This window comes from Phaethon lepturus, unplaced genomic scaffold (assembly GCF_000687285.1).
Source record: "Phaethon lepturus isolate BGI_N335 unplaced genomic scaffold, ASM68728v1 scaffold19870, whole genome shotgun sequence".
Classification (NCBI taxonomy): domain Eukaryota; kingdom Metazoa; phylum Chordata; class Aves; order Phaethontiformes; family Phaethontidae; genus Phaethon; species Phaethon lepturus.
The window spans coordinates 51,279-66,156 of record NW_010512817.1 but is presented as its reverse complement, the minus strand read 5'-3'; the positions used below and the strand labels follow the sequence as shown (position 1 = coordinate 66,156).

The 14,878-nt window shown below is 35.4% G+C and overlaps 1 protein-coding gene across 1 annotated transcript in view; it reads left to right on the top strand.

Moving 5' to 3' along the window:
- The first annotated feature begins 538 nt into the window (after positions 1-538).
- ZCCHC11 (zinc finger, CCHC domain containing 11) overlaps positions 539-14,878 on the top strand; it is a 40,989-nt gene continuing 26,649 nt past the window's right edge. Inside the window, exons 1-7 of the mRNA XM_010288359.1 lie at positions 539-1,204; positions 2,900-3,063; positions 6,576-6,692; positions 8,822-8,999; positions 12,074-12,162; positions 13,388-13,439; positions 14,254-14,323. Coding sequence (XP_010286661.1) covers positions 643-1,204; positions 2,900-3,063; positions 6,576-6,692; positions 8,822-8,999; positions 12,074-12,162; positions 13,388-13,439; positions 14,254-14,323 — 1,232 coding nt within the window. The 5' untranslated portion in view covers positions 539-642. The remainder of the gene's footprint in view (positions 1,205-2,899; positions 3,064-6,575; positions 6,693-8,821; positions 9,000-12,073; positions 12,163-13,387; positions 13,440-14,253; positions 14,324-14,878) is intronic.

Here is a 14,878-nt window from a genome sequence, read left to right as displayed (position 1 = left end):
CAGGTTTATTATTAATGATTTGAGCTATATCTATAGATTTAAAAAAATCAGTTAATAAAATGGAGCATGCTTGCTGTAAACTGAATTAGTTTTCTCTAATGTCTAATTTGAGCGGTATGCTTATTGAGTGGTATTTTTTAGATGTGTTAAATTTTTTCTTTTTTTTTCTTCCCCACTGTAGTTGCAGACATCTTGGTTCTTGTTTTTTTCAGAAAGCCAAAAATAGGAAGGAAAGAAAAAAGCAAGCTGTTGGCAGGTTTATCACTGTGTTTTTTACCATGTGCTGCCATTTCTCATGTCTTCATATCCCCTCCTCTTTTAAATAGAAGTCAAGATGATCAAAATGTTCATGAGCTTTACTTTAATATGGAACATATTATGAAACTTCACTTATGCCTGTGGAGGGAGCATGCTTCCTATAATAATTTGTAGTTACATTTTTCTTTAGAGAGACTTACTTTAATGCGTTGTCTACACAGAATTTTGATACTTTTCTTTCAGTTTAAAGTTGTCTGTCATTATTTCTTCAGTAGACAATCAGCTACGGTCCTTGCCCGCACAGTGGATTTAAAATCAACTGCAAATTGCTGAAGAATTGCACTTCAGGTGGTCTCGAGACAGGAGAAGCAGGTCTTCACTATAATGGAAGAGGCCAAGAGCTCAAAGAATGGAAATCACGACCCAAGGAAGTCTGTCCGTCTTGTCTGTGAGGAAAGCAAGGCAGTCAAAGTTACAAATAATCAAAATTATAAACATAATAGAAATGACAAATCTGTGAAGGATGTTGGGAGAAGTTCTCCAAGTGGGAACAGCAGCAAAAAAAGTAAACAAAATGATGTTTGTTCTGAAAAACAAGGAGAAAATAAATCATGCAAAGTAAATAGTTGTATTCCTGGAACTAAAGATATGGGGTCAAACGTTCAGGATCGAAGTCATGGAAAAGCAAAAAAATTTTCTAATTTATCATCAGCAGTGGAAAACCTGAAACAGACAAAAGCTCAACCAATGGGAGAAAACTTTCCAGGCTCCCATGTTTCAGGGAGTAGAGTCAGTATGGAAAGCTTAACAGCTACACAGAAAGGGAAACTGATGTTGGAAAATCCACTGGGAGTTCGTACTTTGAAGACTACTGTTGATCAGACTGGTGATCCTGATAAGACTGCTTCAGATCAAAGGAAAATGGAACATAAGCCTGATGACTTCAGTAAGTATTATTCAACACTGCTTTAGTCAATTTTCTTCTGGTAAAATTGTTAACAATTTGAAATGTTTCTATTTGCATATTTTTTCACATCTAGTAAGTTGCTGATTGCATTTAGAGAGACTGTACTATTAAATACAAGCACATTACTTAGAGAATTAGAGTTTATGATAATATCTGTCCTTTTTTCTCATGCCTAAGACCTAGACATCTTTGCAAGATAACAGTGTGCGTGGGTTTCAGGCAACCGTGTGAGTATAGTGTCTTGGGAGGGGGGAACCCTTCGTAATATCATTGCCACTTACGGAAATGCCAGCTATTACTGCTTTTCAGAAAGATCAGGGGAAAAAATCTGCCATAAAAGTTTTTTTTTAGGTAGCGGGAAAATATTTACCTTTTTTTCCTGTGACTGTAGTGCTCTTTTTGTTACTAAAAATGTTTAAAATACGTTTTGGCAGATGGCTTTTTGATTTAGGGAGCTCTGAAATATGTACCATCATCCATCAGTGGTTACCCTTATGAGTGTTCAATTCTTATACATATTTTTCAATTTCAGTATTAAATATATGGATCAGGCTTTTTCTCACTTCAGGTTGACTCCTTAGTTCAAGATTTGCCACATTCTTTCAGAATGCAGTTTTTTCAGAATGCTGTTTTAAGACGGCGTGCCAGTACAGACCTTCTATTTGAGGTATTTCCCACTATTGCAACAGCTACAGAAGTTGCTTGTATGGAAATACTAGGAAAATATTAAAGTGCATATTTTTTTAGCTATCTTAATAAAATTTAACAGGAAAAACAAGCTGAAATGGCAGCATCCTGTGATCAGTTTGCTCTTTGTAGACCACCATCGTGTACTGTAGGGACCATCTGTCAGTGAGAAACCAGGACTTGAAAACTTGCTCGGTTTTGATTCCTAGCTAGTCTGGGAGCATGGATCTCATTTGAAAGGAAATAAAAAAGAAAAAAACCCACAAATAACCCTCACTTTTGCTGATGTAAAAACTACTGGAATAATTTAAGATGTAGTTGTTTGTACAGATTAGTGGACTATGAACAATTCATAGGCATCTGGAGGAACTGGCCTTTCGGAGTTGACCTGTGTGTTTGTGAGTAGCAGCATTCCAGAGCTCTGTGGTTGCTAGCCATGGGCGGCAAGGTGTTGCAATGTGTCAGATGTAACTCCAGCAGTCTTCTAAATCGAGAGGTTGAAATGCCTGATGACTGTCGCTGTAAGATCATTTGGGTGAATGTCTTTAAGGCAGTTCTACAACTGTTTCCCTAACAAAATGTATTGTGTAAAAAATTTTAAGTTAATATTTCTTATTTCTTTTATAGTAGAGCATCAGGATTTCGCATACTCTGTTCTGCATAACAAAAAGAAACCCTTTCTTGCCTTGAAGAACTTAATAGTGACTGTCAAGTTATGACTGAAACACAAAATGAATACCATTTTTTTTCCGTCTTTTTGATAGCACTCTTAGTAGCACACTTCAAGTCTCTCCAAAATACTGGTTAACATACTGGAAAGGTTCTAATTTCTAAGGTGATTTTGGCCGGCCTTTGGACAAAAAACTGGAATGTAGCTCTAATTTGTATCTGGCTCCTTAATGAGATGCTCTTAACTGCTCTGTACTCTAACTTTCACTTTTCTTCCACTTGAGCTACTCTGAAGAAAATAACTATTTCTTTCTCTAGGTAAAATAAAGAATTCTGAATCAACTAAAGAACATACTTTGGAAGCTGATTATTTAGAAACCACTGCTGTTATTGATGAATCTAATCTGACAGCTGAACAGCAACTAGGATTGAAACAAGCTGAAGAACGTCTGGAAAGAGATTATATTTCCCGACTTGAAAAAGTAGGTTGAGCTATTTATCAAGTAAAAAAGAAAACGGGTGTCTTCTTTCATTATCATCACTGTATTTTTGGTTGGGTGGTATTTCTACTAGAGTCTGTTGCCTCTGTTTCTTTCTACTTAATCATGAATCACTTTAGTGAGCTAAGCTATTATCCCTACTAGTTGACTAGTCATTCACCGTGGCAGATGATATGGACTGGAAACGTGTTCCTTTTGTGGCACATTTAGCCTTTGTAGAACAGTATTTTTTAGTTCTGCAGACCTGAATGTTTACAGTTCTGGTCTTACCTAAGATTTTCTAGGAAGTCTGGTTAACTGAAAATTCAGAATACAGGATTGAAAGGAACCTTGCACTATCTTCAGTATTTTAGCCTTCCACCAGTCTAAGTCACTTATATTGAAGATGATCCTTAAAAATGTTCATCTAAACTGTTCTTAATATTATCTCCACTGAAACATTTTGAAGTCAGTATAGGTAACCCAGAAATTTTTCCTAATGTCTAATACAAGTGTCTCTTGCAGCATTTTAATCCCTCATATGTTGTCCTGGGAAAATAAACATAAGTTTATTACTTTTTTCAGCAACTTTCTACACATTTGTAGATATTACCATTCCTGCAATCTTATCTTCGTTAGACTCACTCTTTGTTCTTTGGTCTTGCACTAAAACACTAAAAAGGTGTTTTTTAGTTACTGGTTCATTCTTGTTGCTTTTCTGTAGGCATCTACCATGTAACTGGTATCCAAAACTGGACATGCAATTTCAGCTGAGGTCTTAGATATAGAGGAAAGCTGACTTAATCTGTCTGAAATATAGCATTTGTGTTTAGGATCTCTGCTTTCTTAGCAGCAATTTGTAGTTTGATCAGCAATGATCCCCATATCCTTTTCTTAAGAAATGCCGAATCAGGTGTTCCCCGCCCTGTTTTGTTTGCAGTTGATAATACTTAAGGAGGAATGATACTTCGATTTGATATTATTTAATTGCAGCTTATTTATTCCACTTCTCTAATTTGTTGTGGTCATTGAATTTTTGTCGTCTTACATCTTCTGTAACCTCTCCCAACTTGATATCTTTTGCCTTTGTAGTCAGCACACCCTCTATTGCATTTCCTAAGTCTTCAACAAAAATATGAATGTTTCTGGCCCCAGAAGGAGCCCTGTTGAAAAACACTTGGCACGTGCTTTTAGACTGGTTGTTAGCCAGTGTAGGTATGTGTGCTCTGAGAAAGGTTTTTGAGTAGTTTTGCTCCTACCTTACTGTTCTTTATTTAGATAATATTTATGGTCTCCTTTTGAGACTGATACTATGACAAGTGACAAAAATTTGTAAAATTCGAGATACAACATCTGCTGCTGCTTCTTCAAGACTTTGATTTTATTTTTAAAAAGGCAACCCTAAAATTGGTTTAGTGCAATTTGTTTATAGCAGATCAGTTTGTCTCCTGTGACCTTTTTTCCCCTCTATGTGCTTATTAATAACTTAATTTATTACAATATTTTTCTGGATGCTAGTTCTGACTGGTCTCTAATTCCTTGGCTCATCCTCTTTATCCTTTTAAAGATATTCTTAAATTTCTCTTTCCTAGCGATCTGGAATCTTCCCATTCTCTGTGAGTGCATTAAAATACAACTGGCTCTGAGATGGATTAGCTCCTCGAATATCCAAGCACAAATTTCATGAGGCCTGGCTTACTTGGATCTGTCTGTCTTAGTCTTACAAAAAAAGTCTGTACCTTTTTTTGTCTTGCTATTTTGAGTTCTTGTCCCTTTCATTGGTGTTAAGCGTAACTAGATGATTAAAAAAGGCTTCACAATAAAAGCAAAATAAAAGGCATTGCATGATTAAACTTTTCTGGAAATATCTGTTGACATAATACTGCAGATCAGTATTGTAAAGAAATACCAAAATTTAAAAAAATATTATTATCGCTGATATTCATTCAGTTTTAGAAGAGTGGTAAAATATTTTTTAATCTACTTCCATCATCAGGTATCAAATACTTGAATCTTCCAAGCTAGCCAAGCGTAGCTGTCTATCAGTTGTTTTCCAAATGGATGTTTAATTTCATCTTACTAGGTGTCTGTCTCGTAGAAAATAAGGATGAAGAGAATTAGTAATAAAAGCCTAATGACCATGTTATTTAAATTGATATTTACTCTGCATTTGGAGGGTATCAGACCTTTGTGGGTTTTTTTCCAAAAGCTCAAGTCAAACTCAGTAAGTGGAAAAACTTGCCCAAATTTAGCAGTGCTTTAGGTTTCCATATAGCAAGTCAAATTTGTTTAACTGATCTGTAGGCCACCTTAGTGTCTTAAAATGGTGTTCTCTGTTCATTCATTGTTACGCCACTGTTTAAACATCTGGTGTTTTCAGTATACTTTTCAGTTTTAGTAAATATAGATGTATTAGAATTAGGGTGAATGTTAAGTAGGGTTTTTTCTCTCCCAGTTATAACTGATAGCAGTTATTGGAAAAATGCTAACAAGTGTGGAGGAAGACAAAGGCTTTTTGTTGGGGCCCTTTTGTCTTTGCAGTGAACATATCAAAAGGTTTCCAATTTCTATAGCTGTGTTTTGTTGGAGCAAGAAAATACAGTTACAGGATGAGACAGATTTAAGAAGAGTATTTGTGAACAACCCCTCATCTTTGCAGAGGTGGTCCTTTCTGCCTTTTAGTCTAGTACTTCTCGGTGGTTTCCTGGTTGAATAAACTTCACAGTATCCTCTCTTGAACCCTAGGAAAGCAGTGATTCCACCCCCCATCTCCTGAGGCGTGACTGCTTCCTGCAGTCTCTCAGGGGTCTCCCAGGTCGCAGCTCTCCATTTGTGTACTACACCTCTCCCAGGCTATCTGTACATAAAAGTTGCTTATTCTGCATGTTTCTCCAATTCTGAGCATCCCAAATTATTCATCACAATGGAATAATCTTACCCCTTGTCAGAGGATCCCACCTTATCCAGCGTATAGTCATTAGTAAGTCAGAAACAGGCTATCTTCCTTCTTGTTGGCCAGCCGCACCCTTTTTAATAGAACAAAAAATGCAGTACTTGCACAGTGAATATGCTAGCCAAACAACACCACCATCTGTCATAACATGTATAGTAGATAATATGATGAATACTTCCTACTTTCTCATCAGAGAAAGGAGGATAGATGCTGAGATTTAATAAATCTGTAGTTATTAAAAGCTTGAGCTGAGAAGGGGATGGCTTACAGGTCTTTAGGTCAGCCTTAAGAGGCATAAACTCTTCAGTCTTAATTTGTGTCACGAAAATGTACTGAGAAGTGTAATATTCAAGTCATCTCACTTCCTTTCCTTGCTTTCCCCACTTGTTGTACATGTAAAAAATCCATTTCCATTGCGTTTTTTGAAGATTATTTGTCAAGGTGCTTTGCAAACGTTGTTACAAGTGTTACATAATGGTTAAATACAATTTATTGTTAAAAGAATTCAGTTTTTCAGGCACTGTTGGCAGAAACCTTTTAATCTATGGCCATTTTTCCCCAGCGCTCCCCAGAATACACCAACTGTCAGTATCTATGCAAGCTCTGCTTAGTTCACATTGAAAATATCCAGGGAGCTCACAAGCATATTAAAGAAAAACGTCATAAGAAAAATATAATGGTAAGTTAACAAATAAAATGGACGACTTTTTTTTTTTTTAAGTTTTTTTTGTTATGTGGTATTTTTTTTTGGTCATCTTCATTCAGGTGAAAGTTGTGTGCTGAGCAGAGATCCACAAATTTCTGTTGCTCGTTTTCCGTTTGAGAGGAAGGGCTTGATGATCTGTCCAGGCAGAGAGGAAAGAATGGTTTTGGTCGTTGCTCTGAGTAGTGGGCAGTTCATCATACTTTTAGTAACACAAAGCAAGGTAACTTAGGTGAGAAACATATTTAGTTTTTCTGTTTCTTCCAAAAATGATATTGGTGGTAGCAAGACTTCCAGGGACTGGAGGTGGGGTTGGGGATGTTGTTTTTTTCTGTTTTTTTCTCTTTTATCTGACTTGTGAGATTATTAATCTATATCCTTTTTGTGATGGGTAAGCAGAGGGTATAGTATGTCTAGACTAAAATAAGAAAGTTAAAGCAGGGAGGGATCCAGTTCCTGAGTCACTCATCATCTCCCTGGGTTTATGTATGTGTTTAATATTAAGAACAGTTCTAACGTTTTCAAAGAGAAAAACGGTTTCCTTATCAAATACCATGGTGTTACTGTTTGCTTTGCTTTAAAGAACTGTTAGATGCATGAAATCCAACAAATGGCGCACAGACGTTCTTGCCAACTCATTTTTGTAAATGCTGAGGAAGAGCTACAAAATGCCAAGTATGTAGGGTTTTGTGATTCAGATGGTTAAAATGACTCTTCCTACAACCATTCCCCAAAATCCAGTCAATTACTTACTCCTGTTTCCATGTATTTCTTACCGCACTTCTGTTTGTAATTAATGCTCTAATAATATCATACATGCAAGCCATCACCTGGAAAACTCTGAATGCCATAAATGCATTACATCTCAGAAAGTAACATGTTTGTATTATGTTCAGTTATTATTTGTAAAGGGTTCTGGTTCCCGTGCTGACTGCTAAATTGCATCATGGAAAAAAATCAATAAAACAGCAACAAACCAGTCCCTTGTTTGAATGGAAACACTTTCATACCATGCTTTTCATTTGGGCATGAAGATAAGAATTGAGGAATGAGGTTTCTCTACTACTGAATGGAAATGCTAGAGGACAGGGAGAGGTTTCAGTTTTTAACACTTGTCTTCAAATAGCTTTATGTTGTGTGCCACAATACTGTGATAAGAGGTGTGTAACTGTCTAAATGTTACTTCATAAAATACACCTATTTACAGCTCTACAATGGGATACATGAATATCAAATAAGCTTAGCAGCAGCTCTGGCTTCCCCACTCAAGAAAAACCCTAAAGCAATGACATTAAAAAAAACATAGCCCTTTAAAAATGTACATATTCTTTCTCATGCTAAATTTGTTCAAATAAAAAACAGAAGAGTTGAGAGACGCAGCCTAGAACAAACCAAACGCTTTTCTACTGGGCTGTGTTTTCTGAGTGCATAATTAATTTCTGGTTAGTATTTATTTCTGTTATCAGTCACAGATTTCATTACTTGATGAATTTGTGAAACAAGTGATTGTTGTACTTACAAATGACTTGATGCATCTGACATTTCTTGCTGTTGGATAAAATTGATTATAAATTAATGCACTAAAAATGGCACTTTCTGGCACCAACTGTTTAGGCAGCAATGGGACTCAACTTATCAAAATTTCTTGCAGCTAGGAATACTTTTTCTGCCTCTGATACCTTTCTTTCAAGTACAATCCACTCTGAAAAAATCTGTGTGACTGTAGAAAAACTTTCTCAGCTCAGTTACTTTTATTATGTAGGAACAATTACAACTTTTCATTTCCTTGGATGAATTCTGTTTCAGAACTGTCAGAAAATGTGGTTCAGGAATGTAACACAGCAGATTTCCTCCCCAGTTGCCAGCTGTGAAACAACATGTTCTCTTTTAAACACTGAGCACCTACTGTCATTTCTGTGAGCCACACTAGTACGTTTGCCAGTTAGGCCAGGCAGAGTTCCTACCTTTGAAAGTGTTTGGTCAGGACCCTGTAAATGGAAGAACTCAAACAGCAAACAGTATGTTCTGATATCGTGCAATAGTATGAGATAACCTTTTTCTCTTAAAATACCAGTTTTTTACTTTATCATCCAACAATTATACAGGAAAAACAAGAAGAAAATGAGCTGCGTGCCCTCCCGCCCCCCTCTTCTGCACAGTTGGCTGCTCTGAGTTTTACACTCATTGAGGCAGCAAATGAACAAGGCATATCAGATGATGACTTCAGAATTCGTCAAGAAATTGTAAATGAGATGGAGAAAATTATTCAACAGCCCTTACCAGGTATTCATAGTATTCTCCGTTTTCTTTAGGTGAAAGTTTTTCTTTTTCTTTATTTTTACACAAATTTTTTACCTTCGTTAATGGTGAATTAATGCATTTGTTGTTAAATTATCTTTATATTATACAATATTAATATATATAGGCATTTTAATAAAGACTGGCAGTTGATTTAAAAGGAGATAACAAACCTACAAAAAGAGGAAAATATGATTGTGCTTATTTTTGCTTCTTTCTGGTGTGTGTTTGTTGAAGCTATTGGTCCTCTTTAAAGTAATGATTTCTGATGAAGATTGGAAATCTCCAAGGCACAAAATACTTCCTTCCTGGTTGTTTTTAAAGCCTCAGCCGTTGGGAATCGCCCTCAGGCTCTAGTTCTACAAACCTTTCCACCTTACATTTTACCTAGCATTACTGAATATGTGTGGCTGTTACAGTAGAGATTTTTTTTTTTTCCAAGCTTAATTAATATAAATGTCGCAGGAAGGGATAATGAGGAGGAGTTTGAAATGTATTTTTTTCCTACTAGTCCTTCAGTTGTTTATAACATCTTTCAGGGCAGATAAAAGTTGCATGAGGCAATTTTCTTTAAACCATAGTTTTAGGGAAGAAAAAAATTGGACCTCAGCTATGAGTGATTTTGGTAAGCATATGAGACATTTTTAGTACTTAATTGTGATCTGAAATATCTGGAGATACTAATTAGTAACTGTTCATTAAAACAAGTCATTAAAATCGACAAGGGTTATTGTTTAACAGGTATTTCTTCTCGTATATATTTATGGTTAATGGGTCCTAAAATGTACTTTGAAATCAACGATAGTTTCCTAAAGTCTCTGGAATTGTTCTAAATAAGTCAAAACATTACATTTCTTTAACCATTTACAAATATCATACCTTTTCTGCCTTTTTCTTGATTGAGTGCTATGTGTTGATTAAAAGTAAGAATAATTTAGAAAAAAAAGTCTGACTAGGTTAAATCCTTAGTCCCATTTTTTTTGCTTCAATGGGTCAAATTTCAGTGCATTAATAAAGTTTGTTTAAAAAAAAAAATTGTCTGGTTAAGTTGAATGGTAGTCTCCCCCTTCCTCCTCCTTCAGAAGTATAGTATGTTACTTCAATAGGGCATGTTAAACATTCAAATCAAATTAATACAACTGTTGGAAAAATAAAATAATATAAATAATAATAAAATAATCTTTGACATTTGCTCTGCATTGATTTCCCATCATCTCCTATAGTTAATACACTGTGAGTTTGAGAGCTGATTTCTGGAGCTACAGCAGTGTTGACATTATATTATCAATAGTTTATTTTTCAGTGAATCTGAACAGAAGAAAGTATTAATCTTATTGACAAAAATTAAGTTTTCAAACTTTTTATTTCATCTATATTGAAACTGTGTTGACATTCTATACTGTCCCTTTATTTTAGACATACCTTCCCTTTGCTCTATAAAAATACCGCAGTAAGAAAGACTTTGTTTGTTTGCTGCAGGATGATCAACTTTAGTTTTAGGAGCTATATTAAATACATGCTTAAACATAAGGTGCTGAGTAGAATTGGGGCTTGCAGGGTGGAGGCTTGCTAATCTAATTGCTCTATAATATTGCCATATGTGGCTCCTAGTGCAAACTTGTGTTCTGATACGCTATTGAGTTTTCCACTCATACTATATTAACATAAAACAAAGCAAAGCAAATTATTACTTTTATATAAATACTCAGGAAAATTACTGTTACTGTTACTTGGCTGGCTGACTTGTTTGGACTGATGAGCTGATGTGGAGGTGTAGTGGTAATGGAAGGGGAGTCTGTAGTAGTAAATTTACTTAATTTATGCACAGTGTAGAAAACACGGGATGTTCTGGCATCATTTTCTCTTGAGCTTGCATTAGAACTATGCAAAAATTCTTACTACTATGAAAAGCCATTGGAAGTACTTACAATGTATTAGTATTGTTATTGTTGTTACTTATTTATGTACTGTACAGAAATTCCCTTTGAGAGAACTAGTTTCTAAGTAGTGAAAAATAGAGAAAGGCTTGTTTGAAGCTGTGTATGTATAAGATTTATTTTCTCTTTTAAGAGTTTTTTTTGTTGTGGTTCTGTGTGAGAGAGTTTGGTCAGAACACAAATAAAGGTACTAAGAATAAATACAAGACAAACCCTTTTCACTGTGAGGCTGGTTGAACACTGGCACAAGTTGCCTGGGGAGGTTGTGGACTCTCCATCCTTGGAGACTCTCAAAACCCAACTGGACACAGTTTTGGACAGCCTGCTCAAGCTGAGCCTGCTTGAGGTGTTGGATTTGGAAGGGATTGAGAATAGTCTCAATTTTCAGCTGACATAAATATGTCAGAGCCCTAATATATATTACAGGAAAGTTTTAATTTACAAAAACTATATCATGAAGTGGGATGGAGTTTATGGAGTGGAATGACATTTCTCATTATATTGTTACTGAATAGTTATTTTATAATTAGTTTAGAGCTGTTGTACATCTTTGCAGGTAAGGACCTGTATTAACCACAAAAACACTTACTTGATGGATACTTTGTGTCTTGGATTATAATGAATTTATGTTTTATATGCATGTTTTGCAATGAATTATGCATAGGAACTTGCTCAGTGTAATAGATTGTAGCACATACAAAAAATTTTTGTGACAGAAGTACATGAGATAACAAAGAATTTTATAATTGTCTGACTGCTGCAATGAAATAAGCTGTAGTTAACAAAAGCTATTAAATAAAATCCTTCACTGACAGTTTTTACTATTTCATATTTTGTATTTAGTTTTATATTAAGAACAAAGAAACCGCATTACAAAAATACTTTAAAACAGCTTTAAAAACTTTGGGCGTTTGGTAATTACACTGGTTGAATGATCCATTTTCCTGTGATGCTGTGTTATAGAAATGACTAGCCTTCACAGGAGTGAGAAAGTGGTTCAGTTTTCATTAATCTGCGAGAGTATCACTTGGGAGGTACAGTATCTAAAGCAAGGTGTGCCTCCTCCATTAAAGAATAATTTATTTACTAGCTGTTAAATGATAATGTTTCTCTCTCTTCCAGACTGTTCACTGAGGATGTATGGCTCCTGTTTAACTAGATTCGCTTTTAAGACCAGCGATGTTAACATTGATATCAAATTCCCCCCTAAGGTGTGTAGATATTATCTTGTACTAACTAAGACCGTTTTTTAGATCAAGGCCATCGACATTTATTTCTATTCCATTGCCTTCATCTTGTATTGGGGCATACGGTATTAGAACAGCACAAAGGATATAATCTTTCATTTGGTGTCAGGAGTATTATGAAAACAGTGGATAAAGTTTTCATCGCTTATTAGATAACCAGTTCTGGTTTTTTGGAAAATCATATGCTAGCAGTTTTTAAATTTTTTTTTTTGAGTAAGCATTGAAGCAATATGAAAATAGTTGGCTCTGGATAAGTGTGCTTTTTATGTGCTCGTGATTCAGACAGTAGAATCTTGTAGGTCTTCATTTCCTTACCACCCCCACTCCCACACCCCTCCAGGTGGGACTAAAAGTGACAATTTCCCTTTTATGTTTAGTCACTTGCAAGTAGATGTCACAGCCCATTTTACAGCTTACTGTGGTACAAGATTCCTGCAGAGCACTATAACTTGCCTTTAAACATTGAAATTGCTGGTTCATGTTTAGTATGGGATATTAGCAGCATATTCTTGTTATGAATTGTACAAATGCTGAACTTGCTCTTGTTTTGATTGTATGTGTTACAGTGGAATTCAAGATACCTGTTTTGGTTACATACTTGCACGTAGCATTTTGAAATTATACTGCAGTTAGGAAGCAAAACTGAGCCCTTTTCCAAAAAATTGCATGTGCAGTATACCACGTCACTTTTTCCCAAAGGCTCAAAGGTGGTGCGAGTTTTTAGCTTTTCTTTGGACTATTTACAGCTTATTTTTGCACCCTTAAGTTGAATTCTGGGGAGAAAAGAAAACACATTTTAAAATTGTAACCTTTAAAAACGCTTGGAAAAGTACTGACGTTAAATTCTTTACTGTTGTGCATTTCTAGTGGCATATGTTGACATTGAAATTGTTGAATATATGGCAAGTATTTTGTTTTAACTTTATGCAGTCTGTTAATAAGGAACTAGAATAGAAGTACTAACTAAAAAAGCTGTAGGATAAAAGAAAGCTGTCTAATATGTTTAATAGTACCTGTTTTCATGGTGCGGACAGATACCGTTAACTTTTTCATTAACAGTGACACATGATTTCACTTTTGGGAGAGAACGTAGTGTTACTAGCTGTGCAACCTAAGTAGTTTTAAATAAAGTGTAAAATAAAAGAGGTTAGTCTGAATAATGTAACCTGCTCTACTTTTGTCATTTTAGATGAGTCAACCGGATGTTCTGATACAGGTGCTTGAAATCTTGAAGAACAGTGGTAAGTTTTAGTTGCATCTCATTTCTGTTTAATTAACATTCCAACTGCTGTTCAGTTGTTCTTATGCTTAATTTTTCTGTAAACTTAGAAAAATTGATTAGTTTTCAGCCAGAGTATCTGAGCTGTTTTTATGAATGTGATTTTTATGAATACCAGTGCTTGTGTACATGAGAGATGAGAACCTGCAGCAGGAGAATAGCAGACCAGATAGTCCAGTTCAGATTGACAGAATTTATGGTAATAGTGTTAGATGCCAGGTCAAAAAGTATTTAACTTTGTAGGAGAAATTCTAAGCAGTTAACCCAAAAGCAACTTTCCACTTGCATATGAACACCAGTGAGAACTATTAAAAGACATCTGAAATTTGTAGCCTTCTTGTTCTGTCAGGAAGTCATCTAACCCTGTAATCTGCACATCGTGAACCAAGTGACACAAGTAGCATTGCATTTTTGATCCTTTGGGAAATTTTGGTATGTCAGCTCCATAAGTGGTTCTCAAACTATCCTCTTGGTTTGTCAGAGATTCAACCTCTTTGTGTCCTTCAAATGTTGTAAAGACAAAAAGGTTCTGGAAGAGATACCAACCCAGTTTCCTGCCAAGGGTTTTTCTTTTTTCCTTTTTTCTGGCTGTGTGATACTGGTGGTGAGCCTCAAAAGTAAACAGAAACTATTGCTTACTGATTAGCTATGCAGCGCTTAATTTGAGTTGTTCTATAACAGCGTTGTATAAATTTAATAGTTTTGAAGACACATTTGGGAAAAATGTAAAATACTTTCATACATAATGTTTGGGTTTTTTTTCCCTTCTTGCTTAGCTGTCTACTCGGATGTGGAGTCAGATTTTCATGCCAAAGTTCCTGTTGTCTTTTGCAAAGATGTTAAAAGGTACGTGTCATTGAAAAGGATTTTTAATGAGATACGAATTTCTATGATGCTTATTCATAGCAGCTGCTTGCCTGCACTCCTGACAAGAAGTATTACTGTAACATTTAGCTAACATTCATGTTAAAGGAAGGTTGCTTATACACAAAAATACAATCTAGAAAATAAAGCTTAGCTTTGTTTCTGTGCCTCATAGAGCTCATTAGTTGTAGTAGTCTGAAAATACCAGTTCTACTTTTAGTTATATAGGGGAAAAAATTTTCAGATGGTATTCAAAATTTCTGCCAGCAGTGTAATCCAAGGCTTTAAAAACATTTCATAAGATACATACTATATTACCAGTGAGGACACAGCATCTCACAGTCAGTAAATCTGTAAGAAGTAGCAGCCTCGAAAATGAAACATGGTTGCTGTATGATGTCCACATTGCTTTGACTGGCTAGAGGTATGTGATTGAAACTCTGGGGAAGGAAATGCAACAAGGGTGGACATTATCTTTTCCTGTGTTTGTAGATTATGCAAATGCCTTTACTAATAGAATAGAAATAATTATTCTGA